The sequence below is a fragment of the Acomys russatus genome, chromosome 10 (genome assembly GCF_903995435.1).
Source record: "Acomys russatus chromosome 10, mAcoRus1.1, whole genome shotgun sequence".
Taxonomy (NCBI): Eukaryota; Metazoa; Chordata; class Mammalia; order Rodentia; family Muridae; genus Acomys; species Acomys russatus.
In genome coordinates this window covers 22564317-22589983 of record NC_067146.1, presented here as the reverse complement: position 1 = coordinate 22589983, position 25667 = coordinate 22564317, and the positions used below count along the sequence as shown (strand labels likewise).

The window sequence follows — 25667 nt, the reverse complement described above, 5'->3', positions numbered from 1 at the left end:
CCATGGTAATCTGGTTTCTTTTTCTACAATATTCTATCACACTCCTGTTTCTATTTCTCAACAGGTTTCTTTGCCAAATATGATACATAGAAGATGTTACATATGATACATAGAAGCCTTCTCATGTGGTCAAATCAAGAGCCCATGCACCAACCCATCTTCCATCCCTCATTGGGAAAAGACTTTAAATGAAGTTCATCCCATGAAAGGCAGTTCTCCCACATGTGCCCTGAATCTTCAGTCCTTCGGAACTTCTCAAGCATCGGCCTTTCCATTCTTCCTCCTCATCTAGTAAAGACCACACATTTCCATAGTAAAATGCATCTCCCTGGTTAAGTGCACCCTGTTTAGTAGCAGCCCAATTCTTTTTATCTTGCTTGCTTATTTACTGCCTTCTTTGGTTAAGATTTATGATTCCACAAGTATAGATGTTGGCAAATGTACTTCCTAATTTATATACAAATCAAAATTTTACAACAGAAATAAAATATATTCATGGTATCATAACACAAATTACCTATTAAGTCTGCTTGCTTTTTGGGACTGATATTATTAGTTATAAACAAAATAATACACATGTAAGAGAAAATAATACACATTTACATTGACATTCTCTGTCAATGAAACCACTAAGTAAGGTGATATCTAAGTATTTTTCACAACCATATTACAAATAGCTTAAGCATGAAAAGAATATTGACTTAAGGAACGAAAACAATTGCAACAAACAAAACAACAAAGCAAAGAAGTAGGTTTCCACCACACTGGGCTCCAGTACTGCATATGCCGTCAAGATAGTTTTATAGTTGACTCATCGTTTACCTGTGTATTAATTCTTTTTACACAAATTGTATTTTCTTTCATGGCTGACAGTGATGGGAGTTGGGGCAAGAACCTGTTGTTTTAATTGAAAATCCCAGATCACTGTATTTTATCAATAAAGACTCAGGTGTCAGATGTTGTGAAAACCTGCTAGCTTGGAGAGGCAGAGAAAGTACCCAGCTGAACGTCCTGCTCAGTTCATGTCCTAATGGAGAAGGCCCCAAAAGGCTTGCTAGCTCAGCCAACAAACCAAGAAGAAAAGGCCAAAAAACCCAAGGCCAAAGGCTTGCTAGCTCAAAGCCCAAAAAGCCAAAGGCCAAGGATCTGAGGAGCTCAAGAGCTAAAGCTATAATTCCAAGCCCAAAGAAGCCTCTTCAACTTCTACCCTTTGTCTTAAATACCTCTCAACTCAAAGTCCCTCCTACTCTTCAATCCCTGTCAGCTGGTTTCTTGCTCTGCTTTTGACCTAGGGTTAACTTTATTAAATCCTCTGTACAGATAGCTCTTAGATTAAAGGTGTGTGTAAGGCTGGCTGAACCACACCTTAACCACCTGTTCTCAATAAACAGAAAATTCTTGGATTAAAGGTGTATTAGGGCTCAACCACAAGAAATGAGGATTTACAGTTCAATCTCGGGGATCAGAGTGGGATCAAAGACAGGTTTTTACAATTCACAATCTCAGAGATAACACTGGGATCTGTAACAAGAATCAAGAACGAAGACATTTAATTAAAGAAAAAACCTCTAGAATTTAAAATCCCTAGATTTATAATCCGAACAAACCAACAAACAAATGAATAAAATAAAAACCAGGAAACTGAGAGCATACCCTTTCTTAGAAATATAGGAATCTATGTGAATGGTACCTAAAATGGCAAGGACAGACTTCAGCGGACCCACCTTCATTTGCTAGCACATCAGTGGCTGAGAAGTGTCCTGTGCACTAAAATAACATTCTAGTAATATCCCTAAATTCACAAGGCAGGATCAGTTCCTACGTTTTATTACTATGAAGAGGCATCATGACCACAGCAACTCTTACGGAGGAAAACACGTAACTGAGGCTGCCTTACAGTTTCAGAGGTTTAGTCCCTTATCATCATGGTAGGAAGCATGACAGTATCCAGGCCAACTTGATGCTGGGGGAGCCAAGAGCTCTACTTCTTGATCCCCAGGTGGCAGGTGACTGTCACTGGGCATTGATATGTAAGACCTTCACGCCCTCCTCCACAGTGGCACCCTTCCTCTAACAAGGCCACACATACTCCAATAAAGCCACACCTCCTAATAGTGCCAGCCCCTATGGCCAAGCATTCAAACACATTTCTATGTGGGCTCTTTCAGAGGTCTATCATGTCAAGAAGCATGGCAGCTTCTGGGCAGACATGGTACTGAAGAAGGAGCTGAGGGTTCTACATCTTGAGCTGATGGCAGTGGAAAGGGACTGTGTCAGTTAGTGTAGCTTGAGCATACAGAAGATCTCAAAGCCCAGCTCCACAGTGACACACGTTATCCAGCAAGGCCCCTACGGGGCCAAGCATTCAAATGCATGATTTTATCAGGGCCAACGCTATTCAAACCACCACAACTCCTCAGGCAGCTCTTGTTAAATTTTGAGTTACTCGGTAGAGAATGTAGCTGAGTGACAGAGGCCATGCTTAGCATGCGTAGGACCCTGGGTTCTAGCTTCAGCACCACCAAAGAAACTAACAAACAAATTGTAAATAGTCAGCAAATAATAATAATTAGAGGTCCTCCATCCATTATCAAATTCCTAAGGTATTTGAGGTGTTTTGTGATTGTTATTAGTGGTGCTGCTTTTTTTTTTCTTTTTTTCTTTTTTTTTGAAGGTCTTACTTCAATCAAGATTTTAGTTTGAAAAGAATTTAGAGGTTCAAAATGTTGAAAATATTACAGAAAATTCTAATTTATCCCTCATTCTATGTCTCCAATTTTTAATGTATTACCAATTCTCTTTATGTCAAAACAAGCAATAAGGGGTTCTATTTATTACTAACAACACTAAGAATACTTCTGCTCATTTTGTAATTTTTATTGATGATATATAGAAAACAAATTAATGTTCATATGTTGAATTTGCTATCTACTGCTAAAGTCAACTTAACTCTAGCAGGTTATGAGTTTCTTGGGGTTCCTTACATCCAGAGTCACTGCATTATCAGGGTACTATTGTTGTGATGAAACATCATGATCAAAAGTGACTTGGTGAGGAAAGAATTTGCTTGGCTCAAGCTTCCTTCTGACTGTTCATCACTGAAGGAAGTCGGGACAGGAACTCAAATAGGTCAGAAACCTGGAGGCAGGAGCTGAAGCAGAGGCTCGTTCCTCATCGCTTGCTCAGCCTGATTTCTTATACACCACCCAGAATGGACAGGGCCCTCCCCATCTGACACTAATTTAAAAGTGGCCTTACAGACAAATCTCATGGAGGCTTTGATCAATTGGGGTTCTCATCTTTGAAGTGACTCTAACTTCTGTCAAGTTCCCATGACAGTTGCCAGCACACTTGCACATCTTCATTTCCAATCATGTGCTTGCTATGCTTTAGTCTGCCTCTGTCCACTAACCAGGAACTCCACCACAATGCTGAATAGCATCTTATTATCAATATTAAGCATTCTCTATTCATTTAGTCAATGAATTACATTGTAATTGAATATTAAAGAAGACCTAATGTCAGGAATAAATAATAGTTTTCAGGACTATTGTCAACTCTTGGACTTGGAAACAATCTGTTATTATTGGACAATCATTTGGTATATTAAATCAAAAATGTAATATTCTGCAATTAATATTTTCATATAGAAATAATTGGATTTTCATAGAATTTTCCTTATTCTTATTATCTGTTTCCAGAAAAAGAATTGGTGGATCACAGGTTTTAATATCTGTGTACTTAAATACTGTGTGAAAGACTATGGGTTTGAACTTAATTACTATTTTAAAAAGAAGAGCCATATGTTTTGTTTCTATACAAAGTACATAAATAGCATTAATTGGGACAGTGGCCAGGTCTGGACACTATCAAGATGTTATTTGCCAGTTTTATAAAGAAAGAGTTGTCATTTAATTGGCCCCATTTACCAGTAAATGTAAACCATTTTACAAATACTTCTAGAGTGCTTTATATGTACGTGAAAAGGTTTTTATCTCCTTTATCCATATTATTAGTCAAACAGTTTTTAAAAAGTATACAGTAAGTTGGGTTTTATATCAACTACATATGATAAGGGCTATACAGAACAACTCAGAATACAGATGAGAATCTTCCAATTTAAAACAACTAACCACAGTGGTAAATTAAAGTTAATATATGATTCTGAAGAAAGGTACATAAATACTATGTTCTATAGAAAATGTAAATGTTTTGGTAGAAAGACACAGGATGTAGTTTCTGTTGTAGACTAGGGGTCAACAGACTACGATTCTTGAGACAGAGCTGTCCCATTGATATTAGTCTCATGAGAACGTATACAGATCCGTTCCCTCATCTGCCATTTGTGGAAACTAACCTAATTCAACAGCAAAGTTGAAGAGTTGCCACAGAGGTTACCTGGGTCAGAGAGCCTCAGACATCTACTATTTTTCTACTCATTTAAGGGGAGCACTTTAGCAGCAGGTGAAGAAAAACGGTAATCAGATTTATGAATTTATTTGGAAAAGCATATTAGGTTCAGATAAGAATAAGACTTACTGCCAGGAGGTAGTGAAGCATGTCTTTAATCCCAGCACTCAGGAGGCAGAGGCAAGAGGATCTCTGTAAGTTCAAGGCCAGCCTGGTATACAGAGTGAGTTCCAGGACAGGCAAGGAAAAAAAGATAGACAGATAGAAGAAAGACAAAGACTTACTCTAAGGCAGGGACTGGTTCAATGGTTGGTAAAAATGGAAAACTGAGAGGCATCTTGTATAAACAATCAGCAGAGTTAGATGTGAAAAAAAAATCAATGAGGAAAACCAGAAACTACTAAAATGACCACATTTCCTATTTTCAGTGATTGAGAAGAATAATGTTCTCAACTGCGAACTGTGGAAATAAAGTGAAAAAAGCTTTCTAGGATGTTATTCATTTATTCTAACCTTAATAATTGTGAGTTATATGCACACACATCATCAGTTGATCTAGATATGTCAAATATTTCTCCAAACACACAGGGATGGACATAAAAAGCAAACTATAATGATAATGTGTCTATGAAATATTTAAAGCCAAAGGAATATATATCACACACAGGTATAGTAATGTAGAAATGACAATACAACTTTAGAGCAGCAGTAGCAGAGAGAATATTAATCTGTCATTTTTTTTAAAAAGCTTATATAGTTCTATGGCACTAAAAAAAGAAGAGCACAAACTGTCAAGGATAAAATAAAAACACTCTGGTCCTAGTCATCAGAGAAGGAAGAGTGCATCTTTTAAAGCAGAGCATAAAATGCACCATCCAGCGCACAAGTCAGAATGAGAATTAAGTAACTCTTGTCTGTCATCAGTAAGAAACTTGGGTAAAGTTTCAGCATATTAATGGGAAGCAGATGGTTGGGGGTGGAGTGGGGAGAAAGAACTTGGCATCAAAGGAGTGAGGCAGCAACAGCAAATGGCTCATTCCAAAAAGTTGACAATGAATGAAAAAAATGAAGAGACTGTTACATTTTGAGTCTTGACTCTCCCCCCAGAGCATCATCATATAGAGCAATTGTAGGTGATCAGCTTTTAGGAGGTGAGGCCCAGTGGGAAGGATATGTAGTCAAGGAAGTGGCACATGAAGGGGCTAGTGACACTCTAGCATCTTTCTCTGTCTCTTGACAGTGATAGCAGCTTCTCTTCAAGGATGTTTCCATTAAGAAGGCTTATGCTGCCTCAGGCTAAAGCAACAAGGACAAGTGGCAGTAGGCTGAAAGCTATCCACCTTTTTTAGTTGTTTGTCTCGTGTATTTTGCTACATCAAGATAAAGCTGACTAACACAGACAGAGACACACACAGCTAAATAAGAAATACTTAATTTGCTTGATATTTTAATTCAGTCTAGGTAGGTACACAAATAACTACCCATCATTTTTTTTCTTCAAAATTGAGTTTTCAGTGGGCTATGATGGGTTATATCTATAATCTGAGTACTTGGGAGTCTAGTGTACGGTTATTATTGTCAAGTTCAAGTCAGGTATAGACTATAGTGTGAGACCTGTCTCAAAGAAATATTGATTTTTCATATTAGTAAAACTAAACGACTTAGCAAAAAGTATTTTCCCTTAAGGGAAAAGCTCCAAATTTACAAAACATTTTAACATAAGGCAATATTTAAGAGTTTGAATTAAAGCATACTTAAGTAACATGAGTGGTACTGTTACCAAAGTTGAAAAATGTGAGCTACAGACACATCGTTTTCAGGTCTCTGCATCTATAGAGAAGTAATGTGGGTCTCTATGAAGCCATGCAGGCTGTCCAACTTTTCACAGTTCAAGTCAAGAGCTTTCAGAAAGCTGTCTCATTAACCAAAAGAGATCACCAAAATAGTATTTAAGGCACTTACTTCAAACTACCAAGGCACTACCAAACAATCTAGACTCATCAATATGACTAGTGACCCAATTATTGCTCAGGCATTTGATGACCAAGGCTGAACACAGACTTACTGATGTTTAATACCTTCTGACTTTGACATGACAAACTTTGAAATGGGGATATTCTGATCAAGTAGCTTCTTGAATCTGCCTAATAGGGCATTTCTTATTAGGCCAAAGCACTTTCTTACAAATTTCCTGCCGCACTTTCATTTCTGAGCATTCTACTAAAATATTTTGCTGTGCCTTATGGATGTTAATACTTTCTGCCATAGGAACAAACAGAAATGTGAAAATGATGCTATTTCTCTGTACTTCATGGTGTACCAATGTCAGTGTTCAACTCTCAGGACCCCTGTGATCCCTTTTTATATAGATGACAACCTTTTATTTGCATTATAAGATTGCAAGTGCATATTAAAGGATGAAGTAAATGGCATTTAATTTAGTAAGGAGAAAAATGTTCATTAATTTTACTGTCTCTGAAGGTAAATATCCTTTCACTTTTATTAGTTTTTTTCTCCAAATAAACTTTCTGTACTTACATTAACTTTCGAAAGATACCTTGATTTTCCACCATAAATACTACAGCAATCTATCCTTGCCCTTAGAAGTAATCATAAGATAATCTATGGTCCAGGATAGCTGACACCATAACCTATCCTAAAATGGGATTTTCTGGTGATAAAGCTACTTTTGAATCACTCACACACTTCTATGTCACCTATCCTTCATGATCCTGTAAGTAATTTCAATATAGCCATTGCTTTGGGGGAAAAACATGTTAACTACAAAACCACAAATATAAAAAGCAAAGTATTTTTATTTTTTTGAGACAGAACCATACTGTGTAGCCTAGTTGGCCCTGAAACTCACTATGTAGACCAGATTGCTTTCAAACTCACAGAAATTCATCATCATGCCTGGCCGAAGTAATATTTTTATGATTTATTTTTCAATATCACAACACACAGATACACATCATCATTTATTATCATGGACAGTAAAACACAGCATAATCTTTTAAATCTTCTCATGAAAAATTTAACACAGCTCTGTAATCCCACCCTCACACTAAAACTTTAAAACTATTAGCTTATCAAATCACCAGCACTGCTCGGAGTTAACAAAGCATGAGGTGGCTGCCAGCTCAACCTTTAAAAATAAAAAGGCTAGAGAACATACCAATTATTCATGCACAATGTTCCTTAGAATAATATCATCTTTTTAATAAGGCCAATTTTCATGGAAATAACCTGTCTTTCTTGTCAAGGAGTTCTGACGATGCACACAAAGACTATCATTAAAGCACATACTGTTGTGTAGGTGAGAAGTTTTGAAACATTTCTCACACATAAAAGGGTATAATTTTTTGGACTTACATCACAGTGTTTATTTTGTACAGTTCATTCAATGCAATATATATCACTGTAAGACATGGAAACGGTTGAAAGTAAGCTCAAAGGAAAATGGTAAGAAATTAAAACGTTGCCAAGGATTGGGACTAAGGATATTGCTTCAGAAGCTGTTTGAAAGTATGGCGAGCTAAAGACTTATACTAGATATCAAAGGAATGTTTCTCTGTGCCAGAGTCAGCAGAGACTGTGGCTAACTCGCTTGTCTAGAAAGTTTAAGGTTTGAGTCTCCATAAGTAGATAGTACATTCCCAATGAGAAGACTTTAGTGCTTCCCACTAAAAGGCTAAAAATTGTATGAAAAACATTGTTTCTTTCCACACTAGAGCTAGGTTTGTGTTTATGTGGAAATTTTCAACCAGAGTTAAAAATGAAAGGAAATTCAGCAATAGTGTAGGTACTACACACACACACACACACACACACACACACACGCACACGCACACGCACACGCACACGCACACACGTACAGAGAATATGATTAAACCCAGTTAGCTACTTAACTATCTTAATCTTGTACCTTGTCCTACTTAGGGGTACTATTGCTGTGATGAAACATGGCCAAAAGCACCTTGGAGGTTAAAAGGTTTATCTGGATTACACTTCCACATCAGTTTTCATCACCAAGCGTATGGGGATAGGCACTCAAACAGGGCAGGAACCTGGAGGCAGGAGCTGATGCAGAGACTAGGGAAGGGTACTGCTTACTAGCTTGCTCCTCATAGCTTGCTCGGCTAGGACCACCAGCCAGGGATAGTACTACCCGGAATGGGCTGGGCCCTCCCCCATCAATCCCTAATTAAGAAAATGTACTACAAGTTTGCTTACAGCCCCACTTTACAGAAGCATTTTTTATCTGAAGTTCAATCCTCTCAGACAAGTTTAGTTTGTGTCAAATTGACATAAAATGATTCAGAACAATTAACTCTTTGTTGATGTGACACAAAGAAAAATCACTGTTAAGTTGCATCCTTTACTTTCTTGTTCATCCTAAAAATTACATGTTAATATTGGCAACATAATATAAATATTCAAATATTCAATAAAATTCAAACTTGAAAGTCTCACAGCCATAAATTAAACAATTTTTAAAAGTAAGTTGTTTGGGGCAGAGAGATGGCTCAGTGGTTAAGAATACTGGCTGTTCTTCTAAAGGATCTGGGTTCAATCCTCAGCATCCACATGGGCAGCTCACAACTGTCTGTAACTCCTGTTTTAGGGCATCTAACTCCCTCATACAGATATATATGGAGGCAAACCACCAATGTACATAAAAGAATAAAATTAAAAATGACATCTCTTAAAAATCCATATTATCTTTTAAAATCCAAAGTCTCTTAACTGTGAGCTCCTATTAAATAAAAAATAAGTACTTCCTTACTCAAAAGAAAGAATCTGGGCATAGCCATAATCTGAACAAAGGGAAACGAAACTCTCAAAGTGTAAATAACTCAATATCCAATTATCTGGTATCCACTCACAATTGGCTGAGCTCCTCCAAGGGTCTGGAGTTGTTTCTCTGGTTCTGCCCAATGCAGCACACCCAGCTTGTGTTCTAGGCTCAGCCGTCTCTACTACACTGCTGCTGACCTTGGTGCTCATCTCATGGGACCACATCTCCAAAATACTGAGGCCTCTTGCTGCCATGAGGCTTCACTTTCACCAACAGTCTCTCCTGAGCTCTCTTTGGGGACCCCAGCCATGCCATAAAGTACCAAGCCACAGCGGCTGTCCTTGGCCCGCGCATGCTTTCAAAACCAGTACCATCTGGACGACACTTACATTACCAAGTTTGGCTTTCAGCATGAGGTACCATCTTGGATGCTTTTGGAAAACAGCTTCTGTGTACTAACCCTGAGGAAATACTTCACTCAATGATTCTGGGCACTACTTACTTACAGCTGCATCTTCAATCTTTAGCTCTAGCTGACAAGCATCCATTGTCTCAGTAAAGCACAGGTTTTCTTTGGTGGTTCTTCAGCTCCAGCTAACTGGACACCACAGATTCTTCTTTTTTTTTTTCTTTCATATATACATTTGTATTATTCGATAAACTACCTATAGCAAGAAGAGCCATGACACAATCAGGAATTATATAAATGTTGCATTCTTAGTGTTTTGGCTGTTTGTATTTGACAGCCTTGAAGAAAACATCTTTCCTATCTTGGTGCGTCTAAAATTCTGAATGTAAATCAATCTCCATCACATTTTGTCATTATCAACTTAAAACATCTATTTAGACCTAAACACATCTTAACACCTAAACAACCAAGCTTCATTGTAAAACTAAGCTACCTGTTCTCCAACTCCATCAGAGACTTGAAAAGGAATAAACTTGATTACCTGAGTATGCCAGGAGTGCAGGTTAGTAACTTTCCAAATGAGAAGATGACAGAGACAGTTTGCTACCTGAACAGTCACCCAAAACTCTCTATTATGTTGTAGCATCTTCTTCAGCCTCCTGGCTCAATATATCTCACAGACATATTTGTGAGGCAGGAACTGTTGAGGACTTGCTTACCCTGTCTTGGCAGAGTTTGGCAGTTGACTCTGCCTGCATCCAAACTTGCCCCTTTTTAGGCAGAATTCTGTCTGTAGTAGAAACAGGGACATTTTTCCCCAGTGACTTATTTGCCACATTTGAAGCCATCTCCATAAGGAAGTTCTTTGATGCTCATCATCTTCTTTGAGGTAGGGTGGGTGTTGCCAGGAGTTAACTTGTCTCATTGTCAGTGAATCTTTAAAGTAATAAAAACATTTTTAAAGATTTATTTATTTATTATTATGTATACAGTATTGTGCCAGCATGTACACCTGCAGGCCAGAAGAGGGCATCATATCACATTATAAATGGTGGTGAGCCACCATGTGGTTGCTGGGAATTGAACTCAGGACCTCTGGAAGAGCAATCAGTGCTTTTAATATCTGAGCCATCTCTCCAGCCCCCAATAAAAACATTTTAAACACCATATTCTGCATGTCTCTGAGGTTTTTAAAGACTTTATCTAACTATCCTACTTTATCTTTCTATAGAATCATAGGCACCTAAGATGAATATTCTTGTGATAAATGTAGACTAGTAATTGATATGATCATGATTTGATCAGCTAACAATTAACTTGTATAACTTATTTATCCTAAACAGCCTGCAATAGCACTTTTAAAGTATTGGAAGTAAACCTTGCATTATAATTGAGTTATATGGGCATAATACCTCATATTAGAATATATATATATATATATACACATACATATATATATAGTTTTTGAAGAATAAACTTACATTTGAATTCTATACCACTGTACCTAGAATTAAACTTATTTTGCACCTATATACATAATTCTATACTGGTGAACTAAAGATAACCTTGTGAATGACATTTGAGGCATTATGTTGAGGAGTAGATTCACTAATCTACTTTTTGTTCCATCTTCCCTATATATTTCTATACTCCCCACTTCTTTCTTTTCAACCCTTATCTCTAAAGCTAAGAATGTAAGATAAGGGGAAAAAGAGACATCACCTTGTTTTCTTTCTAAGTAAGACCAATAATAACTTGTAAACAACACCCATTGATAATAACCCTCTATTGCCCAAGAAAGCAAGCAAAAACATCCTGACACCCCTTAAAGGAAATGGGGTGTTGTTCTCTTAAGATTTCTTCTGGCTGATTTGGGACGAATAATACTTAGTAGGGGCCCAAATAAAATTGGGGAAATGGTTAAACAAGCTAGGAATCACATTTGTGGTCCAATTCCTAAATGTTGAGAAATTCCAGGCTTAATTAGAGTCCTGTGTGGGTCAGAAATTCTGGACCAATTGGAATTGGAAGATTTCTTTCAAAGTATCCTGGGGGCTGTCTTGTTCTGATGAGGAACAGCAACTGAAGCACTTGGTGTTACAACATGAAGGATGCAGGATGTCAGTGCCCAGCATGCTGAGAGAAATGGATCCTGTCAGGTCTGATTCAATGTCAGTGTCCGGTTCTTTTGTTCTGAAAACATAATTTCTCACAAGCACTTTGCAGTCCTAAAATGATGTGTATAAGGTGGGCATGATGCACAGAAAAATTAAGGCTGGTTTTCTGCTCTTTGTGTGAGCAGAAAAACAAAAGACATCTGTAAATCTTCATTCATGCCATATAAAGAATGACATCTAATAGTAATTCATAGGGGTTGTATAGCCAACAAGAAGCATTTTCTACGCCTAGACATTCATATCTCAGCCATTCTCAGAAATATTCCCATATAGTGGGATTAGCAATATAAGTTACTTGCTTGTTCTGAAGTTTAAATACTTTACATCATGATTGTAGCCCCCTCCCTCATTCCCTCCCTATCGCCCCTCCCTCCCTCAACACCACGGATTTTTTACTCAAAAGGCTGGTAGAATCTTTGCATATTCACAAGCCAGGCCTTCAGTCTTTCGGGGGGGGGGGTGGCTGGGATAAGACATTTATTAAAAACTGTTATTATTGACTCCATAAGCGGACAGAGAACAGCACGGTCAGGCTCTTAGGACCAGAGACAGACAGGATGAGCTGGATTCCAAGGAGAGGAAATCAGAGCCCACATGGCAGAAGTAGGGGTTCACTTTTTATACCGGTCCACGAACTAGAATGTTTCACGGTACAATCCTGCAGCCAGGCAGGAGGCAGGGAAGAGGGTGGGATGCAGAGTGTGTGGTAACCAATTGTTACTTTTTGTCCCCACCCCAAGCTCCTACAGAACAGTTCACTAAGCTCTCACCACTCACTGGCTTTTCTAGCCCAAAATTTCAAGTAACTATTTTAGTGCCTCCTAAAACTACCCAGCTGTGCTCCCGAAGGCCCACGGCTTCCAAGGACAGTACCTATATTAATGGTTGAGGCTGTGTGGCAGCAAAATGTGTCTATCAAAAAACCTGGCTACAAGCTGTATGTAGTGTGACAACGCTCACATAACAGTAACATAAATCTGAAGGAGAAACTGACAAAAAGCATCAGAGATGAGCGTTGAGTCTGCCCTTCCCAGTTTGTAATTGCCCTAACTGGGCATCCGAGGAAAGGAGTTTAAGTGTCTAGGTCTAAGCACCTGTGGTCACAAAGCATACTGCAGCCTTTACCTATACAAGTACACCATGAGGAGAGCTAATCCTTGCAAAATTAACGAAATGTGGCCAACTACTTCTTAAGGGAGGCTCATGCATATTTATCTATTTGAATTTCGGTTTTTCAAGTTCCACTGGAACACTTGAAGAACATTTTTTTGTTTTTTTAAATACACAGTTGGAATCTCTGAAAATGCACATCGTGCGGCTACAATATGCTCACTTCGTATTGGTAAAATGTTTTGGCTCATGTTGGAGAAAATTAGATCTCCCTTTACGCTGCACCCACATAGCCTATGAGAACGAAGAATTTGTCTTCCTCCATCACTCACCAATGGAAACATCTTATCTCGTGAGTCTTCCCAAACTCGCTTTAGTAACTACCACAGTGCCTTCCCCCTCGGCTAGAGTCCCCCAAGCTCCTCCTTCCAGCCCCACCTTTAGCGGAGACGACACACTTCCGCAAGGGCCGGACTTTGTCTAATTCCTTTTACCGACCGCCTCCCGGAAGCCCAGCAGAAACACACCGCGCACGCGCACTAGTCAGCACCGCCCTGCTTCCTGTTTGACCGGCTCCTTTCAATTACTGATTCGCCACCGCGGAGGCCTCGTAAGTCTCGCGGTATTTGTGTTTGCCAGCGAGCGCGAACCTGTAACTGTTTCTGGCTGGTCTTGTTTTGTCTCCTTGTTGCCGGTTCCTCTCAGATTCCAGATTCCCGGAACTCCGGGCCCAGCGGCATGACGTCTGCCTTGGAGAACTACATCAACCGTATCCTCGGGCGGGCTGCTGCGACTGCTCATCCCCCGGCGGGGGTGGGACGAGACGGGAGCACGGGAGGCCGGGGCGGCGTGGGGAGGACCCGGGGTCGGGATCCGCGGGGGGAGCTCCCGGATGGACCCACAGCTCAGATCCCCGCGTAGTTAGAACTTTCCTGCAAGTAGCCTATTGATTGTGTGTGTTCCAACATTGAGAATAAGATGAACTGCTTTCCTAAGGACTACCTACCAGTTTGTGGTTCTCATAGTCTTGCTATTTGTTCGGGGGTAGCATAAATAGAAAGATGGTTCGTAAATTTGAGTTTCGGGTCCTATACCTCCAGTTGAAATGGGTGTGATAGAATAAAAAGTCTGTTTTGATGGTGTTTAGCTTTCAAAGCTCATATGAGGTTTTAAATTAGAATCGTTGTCCTAAAGTCAGGACAACAAGGCACTGAGCGTATGTGCAGAGAAGAAACAGAAGTTAAATACAGAGAGCTTTTAGTCATGCAAGAATTATTGGTACTTGATGACATTAATCATAACCAGGTCTTGGATGAGAAGGTTCTTAACATGCATAAAATGATCCAACATTGATTAGCACTTATCCATCTTCTATTTTAGAGGTTAGGAAATGCGTATAAGAAAGAAACTGTCTTGCTCAGTGCCATAGATTGAAAACATTTCTATTTAAACTAGGGACAAATGTCACAGACTGTACCCCTCTCCCATTTGGTTAACAGTTTCTCCCTCCTGAGCAGTGGCTGTGTTGCATCTTAATTCTATCACTGTTTTTTTTTTTTTTTTTTTTTTTTTTTTTCTTCTCTCCTTTAAGTAATTGTAACGGTTTCCTTAGGAGGCTGAACGTTTTCATTTTTGTGTTCTTTAAGAAATGCTTTCCTTGACTCCTTTCCCAGGAACTGTTGCTGTTATTACTTCTGATGGGAGAATGATTGTGGTAAGTGGCACTTTCCTTCTCCTCTGTCTTGAGGCTTGTTGAGTACAGTCAATAATTTGAGGTAACATTTCCCATCTAGTGTTCAGGCACCACAGTCTACATTTACGCGGTGCTCTTTTGATTCAGCTATATACCTTTATCTCTTGGCTGCCGATAAAACTTCTTTAATAAACCTTGAAGGCCTCTGACCTGAAATTAAGACTCGTGTAATAAGCTGACTTGTTTTGCTTGCATTTTTCACTTCCATTCCATTCCTTTTGTTTGTTTTAATTTAGAGATCTTTGACGATTTACATATTATGCATGTGCTGTCATAGGTTGCTAAGCAATGGGGACTTTAAATCTGAGAGGTGTGCCTTTAGTGATTCCACTGGTCTTCAGAAAATAATGAGTGGTTTCAGAAACTCAGTTAGCTCTGACGTCACGGGTGGTAAGACCTTTAGGACCATTGCCTCATCTACTAGCTGATTGAACTATGTCTTCCGACAGTAATTTAATCCCAAAATTACCCATTGTGTGATTTTTTTTTTTTTTGGCTTAAAGATTTATTTTTATTTTTACTCATGTTTATGTGTATGTCTGTGTGAGTGTTATGTGTGTAGGGGTGCACTACATAAGGAGGCCAGAAGAGCATGTCAGATATCCACTCGACCTAGAGTTAACAGGCAGTTGTGAGCCACCCTGTGTGTGTGCTAGGAACAGGACTTTGTAGCTCTGTATGTGCTCTTAACCACTGAACCATCTCTTTAGCCTCTTTATTTTCTTCTTAATCCTTTTGATTCTTCTTATTCTTAGCAATGCCAGGGAAAATAACAATGTTGCTGTAGTAGAGTAATGCCTATCATGTCCATATTTTGTTTGTCATTTAGTCTATAATGCAACTTTGTGAAGAGTTACCACTTACATTGTAGGTTAGGAACAGAACTTAGAAAAAACAAGTTGCTTTCCCAGAGAGTCAATATAATAATAACAGACAGCTATTTAGTGTCAAAATGTATATTTTATTCCAAAAACCAAAGTTACTTCCCTTGCTTGTTCTTTTTTTTTTTTTTTTTTTTTTTTTTTTTTGGTTTTTCGAGACAGGGTTTCTCTGTATAGTCTTGGCCATCCTGGACTCACTTTGTAGACCAGGCTGGCCTCGAACTCACAGTGATCCACCTGCCTCTGCCTCCCGAGTGCTGGGATTAAAGGCGTGCGCCACCACGCCCGGCCCCCTTCCTTGTTCTTAATAAAGGAAGCAGATACGTAGGGGGTTTGTTTGTTTGCTGTGGTGATGGTGGTCTGTTCACAGTCTAAATTTGTCACCTGTGGGCAATTAGGAATATGTTGTTTCAACACTGTGAGAAGTCTGTTGCTATTAACAGATAATTTACAAGTAGCTGATTTTTAAAGCCTTATGTTTAAATTTCTTATTTTGTTGGAAAATGTTTATAGAAGGAAAACTGAACAAAAGCTTTGTATTGACTTTCAGTAATAGTCTTTATCACAATAGTCACCTGATAAAATATTTGCATAGAAAATGACGTTGTGAGGACCTTTGTGGGGATTACAGTAACTACCATTTGCTAACTGCTGTAGTATATCGTCTAATTTGCTTTTCTTCCCAATTTCTAGATTCCAAGTTTCTATATATTTTATTCTGATTCTATGTAATTATAGCTTTCGAAACATAAGAGTTTAATGGTGGAGCCAAGAGATTAACCAGCCAAATCCAAATTAACCTATCTCTTCAGAAACTTGAATAGCATCCACAATACTCCATTTTGCTAGAGCCAGCTTTTCCTGCTTATTTCTTTCATCTTAAGTTTCTGATTGTTTCAGTTCTAATATGTCAGCTGTAATACTGAGGGAATCAGTGATACATACACACAAGACACAATGTTGGCAACAAGGAGATGCAAAACGTTAGCTGTAACCACTACCTAGCCGGTGTATATTCATAGATTTATTTTCGAATAACATTGTTTACAATAGAGTAGCGCAGTTATTTTGTAACCTGGCTCTGGAGCTAGTCTTATTTTTCAGTACTGGATGTATTATTTACTATCCATGATGTTTTTCTGGAACATTGAGTCCTTCATTTGAAATGGGCAAAAAACAGTAGTATCTCACAGTACGTTTCTTTATCACAGTACCTTTTTCTAAGAAGTAACATACAGTGATCTGTTAATAGTTTGTGATTCCCCTTATTATTAATTAAAAAAATCATTTTCCCTTAAAACTGCCTTGTTTTAGTTTAATCTTAAGTGCTAGTTCTTGGACTGTGAGTTTACTTACTTGGAAATACTGGTGCCCGGGTGTCCTTTGCAACTCCCAACAACTGTAAAATAGTCAGAGTCCCAGTACAGGTTTTAGTTTTCTCTCCGTCTTAAAACAAGTTAAGAGTTCTGTGTCATGGAATACTTCTGGACTACAAAAGATTATTTTATCTGCTAATGACCTCAAATTAAGACGTAAATACTTAGCTGACAAATAAAATGGTTGTAAGCTTGATTTATATATTCAGAACCAGAATACTTTTTGTTTATTCCTGCATTTTTTTTCCAGGGAACACTAAAGGGTTTTGATCAGACCATTAACTTGATTTTGGATGAAAGCCATGAGCGGGTGTTCAGCTCTTCCCAGGGAGTAGAGCAAGTGGTATTAGGGTTGTACATCGTGAGAGGTGATAATGTGTAAGTAAAATAAATAATTTTGAGTACATTTTCACTACTGTATTACTTGCTGTATGAGAGATTTTCCACAGCATAGACGATGCCATTCATACGTAATAGAACTGTACACTCATTTGTGTTGTGGATAATAGCTTATCTTATACATAATTCTATACTTTATACTTGGGAGCCAACTAAGGTGATCTCTTAACAAACCAAACATTTACCTATTGAGATGTCTATGTACTTATTTTAGAATTGGCATTTGAATCTAGAATCTTGTACATTGGAGAATAGGCAATCTCTCACTGAGCTGTGTTCTCCAACTCTCTTTAATTTGGAGACCAAGCCTTCCTAAGTGGCTCAGATTGACCTTGAACTTTAGATGGCCCTACCACCACAGCCTCTGAGTTACCTAACTGCTCTGTGTGTGTGTGTGTGTGTGTGTGTGTGTGTGTGTGTGTGTTTGTACGCGCCAAATAGGTCCAGAAAGAGCCCTGCTTTGTACCAAAAGAGGCTTCTTAGCATTTGGAAAATCTGTTTTTTAAAAAAACCTCCTATTTGAGTTATTTTAGATAATCCACACACACTTAGCTTTTACTATTTGTAGTGTAGTGGATATACTTAATGGGTTTCATGAAAACCTGTTGTTGAATTTAGGGCACTGGCAGTCTAGTTTACATATCTCAGATGTGTGCAACCATTTTGAGCAGTGCTGCTCAGTGTAATTTTTTTCTGATGTTGGCAAGTCTTGTGTACCAATATTTTTCCAATATTATAGCTACTTGCTTTGTGTAGCTGTGCTGTATTTAAAAAATGTCTGGTGACCAAGGAACTAATTTAAATTTGGATGTGTGTGTGTGTGTGTGTGTGTGTGTGTGTGTGTGTGTGTGTGTGTGTGTGTGTGTGTTAACTAGACTGACCTGGAACTTACGACATAGGCCATACTTCATTCTCCTTCAGTGTCCCAGGTGTTACGATTATAGGTGTAATCTACTATATGTGACTAAAATTTAAGTTTAGCTATATTAATGTTTCTAGAATACTATGAAGAGTCAAAATATGATTAGAGGACAGCAAAATATATTACTAATGTTAGGCAGTTTGAAGGAATTTGTAAGATGACAAGAGAGGGCTACTTCATTTATTTAGTGGCTACTCTAATTCGTAACGGAATACTATATGCTTATCTTAAAATGAATATATCCTCTAGTCACTTTATCTGAAAACTGTATTTAGGTAAGTAGGTTGATTGATCCTTAGTAAAAATTGGGTTTATAATCTGTAAAATGTTCTCTAGAGATGACTTTAGGTGAAATTATAAGGTGACTTGAGTCATAAAAGATAAGGCAGAGCAGAGGGGCGCTATTTCCTTTGACCACAGCAGTACTCATGAAAACTGACTTTTTATTTTTAGGGTGCCTCCTATGTCTATGTAAAAAACAAACAAACAAATTGAACTTATCCTAAACCCACTGGGACTAGAGCCTGTTTTTAGGAGCTTATGAAAACAGACTTTTGATTTTTAAAAATTTTTGCAAGTAAGTGGATTAGTGTGTTGCTAGTAGCTTGTAGTTGGCCCCATGGGGGCTTTTGTTTGATTGTTAAGTAAATGCTGTAGATCAGCTGCTAGTTTTTCAAAGATCTGACTTTCAAGATGAGTTTCTCAGTATGTATTCAATATTTGTTTTAGTAATAATGCCTTCACATTGTTTCTTGAGTTTTATGGCTCAACACGGGTAATTCGCTGAGTCGTAAAATGGCCTTCTTCCCACATCATGTTTGTACTTCACCCTCTCAGTTCCACATGTTTTCGAAGAATGAAACAAGATGATGTAGCTAACGAGATTTTTAGAAATGTATGGGAGCTGATTTCCGAAATGTATTTACCTCTGTCTTTTCTCCCACACTGATAACAGAGCAGTCATCGGGGAAATTGATGAAGAGACAGATTCTGCACTGGACTTGGGGAACATCCGAGCAGAACCTCTGAACTCCGTAGCACACTGAAGGCTCAGTGTGTAGTCAGATGTCTGTAAATCTGTACAGAAGCTTCTTCGAAGATGATGTTTAGACTTTTGTATGAGTATGTAATTACGTGATTGTGAGTTTTGACTTCATGTTGGTACACTATAAATATTTCTACATTTTTATTGGGAAACATTGCCTAAATTAATAAATGTGGTTACCTGGTTTATTTTTCTACAAAATGATACAAAAATCTAAGGATCGTTTTAAAAACAGAGAAAATACCATTACTTTTGGTAATTTAATATTTATGGGAAATTGGCTGTAAAGAGAACTTAGGCTATTGTTGTAATTTATACATAGAAATAATAGTAATAAAAGAGACATCTTTTTGTGATTTTTTTTTCTTAATTACCAGTCAGTACATTGTTCTCTACAGGTACCTGAGTTGTGGACATTTATCCCATTGCACAACTGTTCTTCAGTAGTTGAAAAAAATCGTTTCTTAGGTATAAGAGATGTGAATAAATAATTTGCTTGATTAATGAAAAACTTGCAAACTTAAGTTGCAACAGAAGTTAATAAGAGGGACTGGCGAGATAGCTCAGTGGTTAAGAGCAGTGTCTGCTCTTCCAGAGGTTCTGAGTTCGATTCCCAGAAACCACATGGTGGCTCACAACCATCTATAATGTGATCTGGCGCCCTTTTCTGTCATGCAGGTGTACATGCAGATAGAGGACTCACAAACATAAAATAAATATTTTTAAAAAGTTAATAGGAAAGTAGGAATGACCAAGAGGATGTAGATAAATCTTTCAGTGTTCAGTAAAGTTGCAAAATTCAGTATCTGAAACAGTCTGTGTATCTTAAATAACAATGTATTATTGAATTTTTAAAAGAGCTCTTATTTAATGTGGGTAGTTAGTGAAATCAGGAGCAGTGCTCTCTGCTGTCTCTCTTAATGCTTGTTCCATGAAACTACTTTCATAAACTTGATTTTTCAAAGAATTCATAGAAGTAGTGTAAATCGTATTTAAATATTTTAAGCATCCACAGAACTCACCAATTTAATGTATGGGCCAAAATGGGTACCTTAGTGATAGAATAGAAAACTGTAGTTTCTTTTATAATTCAAATAAAAATCTGTGTTTTTAATATTTTTCAGTTTGTAAGTTGAAGTGCATGTTTTTCTATAATGATCTAAGTAGTGAAATTTAGGCTTTAAAGGCTATGTGATTCATAATAGTTGCTTGCCTCTCCCATTACAGCATTAGCAGCCATAGATATGTACATAGTCTTGGCTGTCTTCCCAGTAAAACTTCATTTACAAAGCAGTCAGGCTCTCTTTGTCTTGAATGCTATTATTTTATGAACTGGCTTGAAATAAGTTCAGAAGGAAAAGGTGATGGACAGTTTGGTTAAGTTCTGAAAAATGTTTCTGGAAAAGGCTGTCTTCAGAGTTTAGAGCTGAGTTTGTTTAACCCTTTAGTATTCATAATGCCAGTGTCATTTTGGCTACTTAAAACAAGAACCTTGTGAGGAAAGGCTAGGCATGATAACAACCTGTAGTCAGTAATAAAATGATGATAATGCAATTGAGTTTCGGGATTATGAGCCAGAATGGCTGTTTTGAATACATAGCACTTTAAATTTCTAAACCAAGTCCAAAATTTAACCCAAATCAAAGTTTTGTCCTAACACTATAAATGAAGTCCATACATCTTTCCCCAAAACTATTTGTCATACTGTGTTTTCTTGACTGGGATTGGATAAAACATTTGGAATGCTTTATTTTATGAAAGAAATGGTGGAGGACCAAATGCTGTTTTCTGACTATTCATAGGTGGCCATGGCTCTCTGTGTGCTCACAGCCACGTCAAACTGGATTAGCTCTTGCGTGGAACTGTAAGGGTTTCTATGCAGTGCCAGGGTTCTTCTGTTTCTTAATGAAGCTTATTCTGCAGTCAAGTTTATAAAGAGCCCTAAGTCAATTATAACCTTCACATCTGTTCTTTGAGGTTCAGATAAAAGGTACAATTAAAAACCAGGTTACTAATAAGAGTTTTGTTGGCGAGCTGTTTTCATGAAATTACTTGAAGGGGCAAAAAAGGACATAAACTAAGAAGGAAAGGCTTTTTTCTTTGTAGTTGAATCAAGATACCATTACTTCTAGGCTATATCAGTTTGTTAAATGACTTCATCAGTTTGGGTTCAAAAATAGGACAAATCTTAGAGCCATAAACACTAAAGATAAACTTGTCAATACTAAATTTTTAAAAACATCCTTGGAAGATCATTCTCAAAATTTAAAGCTAACAATGTGAGAATGCACAGGAATAAACAATTTAATTTCAGTATAGGATAACCATGTCAACATTTCTCTGTGCACTCTGAACGAGTCTGACATAAGTGGATAAGAACGTAAACAATAATGCCATGTGAATCTGCTTGCCTAGTAGTCAGGGTTCAAGAGTCTCTGGCTTTCAGTATGGTGCATTCCGTGCCTTTGCCTCCAGGATTCAGTAGCATTATGTATTTGAGTCTACATCATTTTCCAGGTGTAATGTTGGATGGTTCCAGTAGTAATCCTTCTAAATATAGGCAGATTGAAGCTCTAATCCATCCAATTTTGTAGTTCTTCCCATGGCCAGAAAATACAGTATCAAAATGGATCATCATTACTTGGTTTGACAAAGACAGTCCCTCAAACTGGCCTCCTTAAAGCTACCCGAGGCACTGTAAAAATGGCTTTGAGCTCTGCTCATCTTGGTTCATTGCATCTATAATGGAACAAGTGGGGATAATTCTTAAAATGAACCAGGCACTTGGTTACCCCATTGAGTCTTTAAGATTCCATTTTATTTATTTGAGGCATTCTTACCCTTTTTTAGAACACGGTATATTCTGCCTTAATTAAGTATTGGGCAAATGAGATAAAGTTGCATTATGTTTCCATGTGAGACTAAAAGGAAATGTTGGCAAGAAAATAGCTCCATCCAGTTTTACACAGATGTATTCAGGGCTCTTCTGATCAGCTGGGCATTCATTTAATTGTGAAATATCTGCTCAACAGAGCTGCGGTAAGTGTTGTGGTTATCATTTCTTCCTGTAGTGGGAGTTCTGTGACACCAGCTTAGTTGCTTTTTATGACACTGCTTCCTAGTGACTATTACTTTCTTTTCTAAGTGTCAGAATATTAAACAGGAGTGGGAGTGTTGTCAAGGACACTTGTCAAGCTATTAATAAACACTGGAAGCTGACTAAGCCAGGGAAGACAATAAACAGGTTGGTCCTTGGTGAAGTACTGTCTATGTGGTACCTCACCCAAATCATCTTGATGCAAAAATTTATCTTTTAGTATTAGGATATTATGTGTGAGGCTGAATTCATTTAAAGCTACTACAATCATCCTTTTAAATAGATATAATTTAGTTTCATCATTTTTTTTCACTTCTGTTTTTCAGTAAAATTGCAAAGTCTATAGGTTGCATAATGCTAAGGAATGGGGGCGAAATAGAACTCACCAGCTGCATTAGTTTCCTACATTAGCTACTCACCATCTGTTATAGCAGCAGCATTTGGGGAGTGGAGAAGCTGAGAGTTCAAGGATATGAGTTGTCTTCATGACGTCTTTCAAAGACGAAAAGCTTTCACATTAAAACATTTTTTAAATCTAGCATTTTAGGACCTTTTGTATGTTGTGTATTTATGATATGCTTAAATTATTCTTTGCCTTTTCATAGAACAGATAAAGAATTGCTTTGTTCTCATTAGAGTAGTAGTAAATTAGACTATAAACATTCTGGCTTTTTCTCTTTAATTTTTTCATAAATGACACCAGTAACATACACATCATGTGCAAAAGAAGCCTTCTCTCCCAAGTGGTTCTTTCCTCCCTTTTATTAAACATAGATTTTTTTCTCAAACAATATAATCTGAATACAGCTTCCCTTCCCTATACCCCCAGTTCCTCCCAAATACCTTTTTCATCCAGATCCACTTCCTTCCTGTCTCTTTTTTATTTTTATTTTTATTTTTATTCATTTATTTATTTTTGGTTTTTCGAGACAGGGTTTCTCTGTGTAGCCTTGCCCATCCTGGACTCACTTTGTAGACCAGGCTGGCCTCGAACTCACAGCAGTCCGCCTGCCTCTGCCTCCCGAGTTCTGGGATTAAAGGCGTGCGCCACCACGCCCGGCTTTCCTGTCTCTCTTTAGAAAAGAACCGGCCTCTAAGACATAACAAAAACAATAAAGTATCATAAGAGGAAACAAAAGGAATCATATTTAAGTTGGATAAGGTCTCAGACTGTCTGTCTGTCTGTCTGTCTGTCTGTCTGTCTCTCTCTCTCTCTCTCTCTCTCTCTCTCTCTCTCTCTCTCTCTCTCTCTCTCTCTCTCTCTCTCTCTCTCTCTCCCCCTCCCTCCCTCCCTCCCTCCCCTGCCACACACCCTCCAAGCTCTCTCTGTGTAATATGTGGCTATGGGTTTTTGTATTTCTTGTAAGGAGAAGCCGCTCTGATGATGGCTGAATGAGACACTCATCTATGATGGGTACAGCAGAATAAGGAATTGTTTTACTGTTACTTTTTTTTTTTTTTTTTTTTTTTTTTTGTTACCAGAGTGTTTGCTTTTACTAAGTCTCTAGGCTCTGGCCTATAATGTAGTCTCTGGTTCTTGGTTACCCATGCAGTGTTGGGTATGGGTTCTATCTCATGGCATAAGCTTGCAAAATCCTTCTGCCTGTTTCTTGAATCTTGGTATTATTAACTTAGGTCACCATGCACAAATTGATAATTCTAGTTTCACATTTGCACTGCAAATATGTTTGCCTGTAGTGTTACAATACTACTTCTTTTAAGAAACTCAAGTCTAGGGCCTGGGATGATGACTCAACAGGTAAAAGCATTGGCCTTACAAGCCTGAGGACCTGAGAGTTATTGTTATTATTGCTAAACAAAAACAACCCCCAAACGACAGCAATAATCAAAACAAACAGAACTAAACTAAAGAAAAATTAAGTTCATGTCCTCAGAAAGGCAAAATAAAACCACAAAGACTTGCTGTGGGTACTCATGATAAGTGAATGAGTGTACAAGCACACACGTGCACACGCACACACATGCACACGCACACACACACACACATGCACACTAGTGCTAGAAAGGTATAAATGAATGCATGCAAAATGAAAAAGGACAGAATCAGCCTGGACACTTAGGGTCTGTGAGGTAGCCGTATTAGGATAATTACTTAGGAAAACCAGAAGCAAAGAGAGACAAACACAGAAAGGAGGGATAAAGAGGAGGCACACACAAGATGGGAACTGTGACAGAAACACTATTACATATTAGTTTAAACCCTAGAAAAACATAGTATAATAAAACATTTGGAGACACAATTTGGAGTTCTTTTAATGAGTATATATATATATTTTTTTAGTTTTTATGCAATATGTATCCTATACTGGCATCAAACTTAGAGCAATTACCGTGACTCAGCCTGCCAAATGCTAGGGTTACAGTGTGTGCCAACATATCCAGCTTTATAGATATTTTAAACTAAATTTTTAAAACTTAGAAATCATATATTCTTGCAACCAAATCATTAATTTCATAACTGTGAGTTCATGTAATTTGATGAATATGAGCTATTACCACTAGGTGACAGTGGTAATACTGGAAAGAGAAATAGATTAGGTAGGTAGGTAGATAGATAGATAGATGATAATCTGTCTATAATCCCTACCTAAGATCACCATTAGGAAACATGGTAGTCTTCCTCTGTTTGTTGGGGCTATGATCTAGGAATATAGAAGATGCTTGAGACCATAGGCCTGACCCAATATATACTGTGATTCCTTCACCCATTTCCTTTGCCCCAGGACTAGGAAGCAAGCCTAAGGCTTTACATATATAGATAAGCAATCTCCTTCTGAGCGATGCCTCTCAGCTCATTTTTCCTGTGGTTACATTCATATGATAAAGTCTATAATTTAGGCAAGTAAGGCATTGGCAAATAGTTAAGATGGGATGATTACAATGGTGTAACATAATAAAGGTTTTGGTGTGTCCTCTTAAATTTCTATCATATTATTACCTTTTCACTTAAGTGGAACACTTTGTGGCTTCACTGTGATTACAAAAATTGCCAGCATTGCAACTCATGTACTTTGGGGCCATACTACATAATATGCAAATTATTTAGGTAGTACAGAACTAGCAATGCACTGCTATAATAAAATATGGATGCTAAGTAATGAGAGTGGGTAGTGTATATAATGTGTTTATGTTGAACAAAGGGATAATTCATGTCCACATGATACAGTAATGTGAAGAGATTCTTATCACAAAATTCAGGATGACCTGCAATTTTAAACTTACAGAGTGCTTATTTTATGATTTTAAATCAATATGTCCATACTACC

At 37.9% G+C, this 25667-nt stretch overlaps 1 protein-coding gene across 1 annotated transcript; it reads left to right on the top strand.

The window, feature by feature from the left end:
* The first annotated feature begins 13622 nt into the window (after positions 1-13622).
* Lsm8 (LSM8 homolog, U6 small nuclear RNA associated) lies at positions 13623-19957 on the top strand. Its single transcript, XM_051151880.1, has 4 exons — positions 13623-13676; positions 14581-14621; positions 17168-17295; positions 19194-19957. The coding sequence occupies exons 1-4, from the start codon at positions 13646-13648 to the stop codon at positions 19282-19284; spliced, it is 291 nt and encodes a 96-aa protein (XP_051007837.1). The 5' UTR covers positions 13623-13645; the 3' UTR covers positions 19285-19957.
* The last annotated feature ends 5710 nt before the right edge of the window (positions 19958-25667 follow it).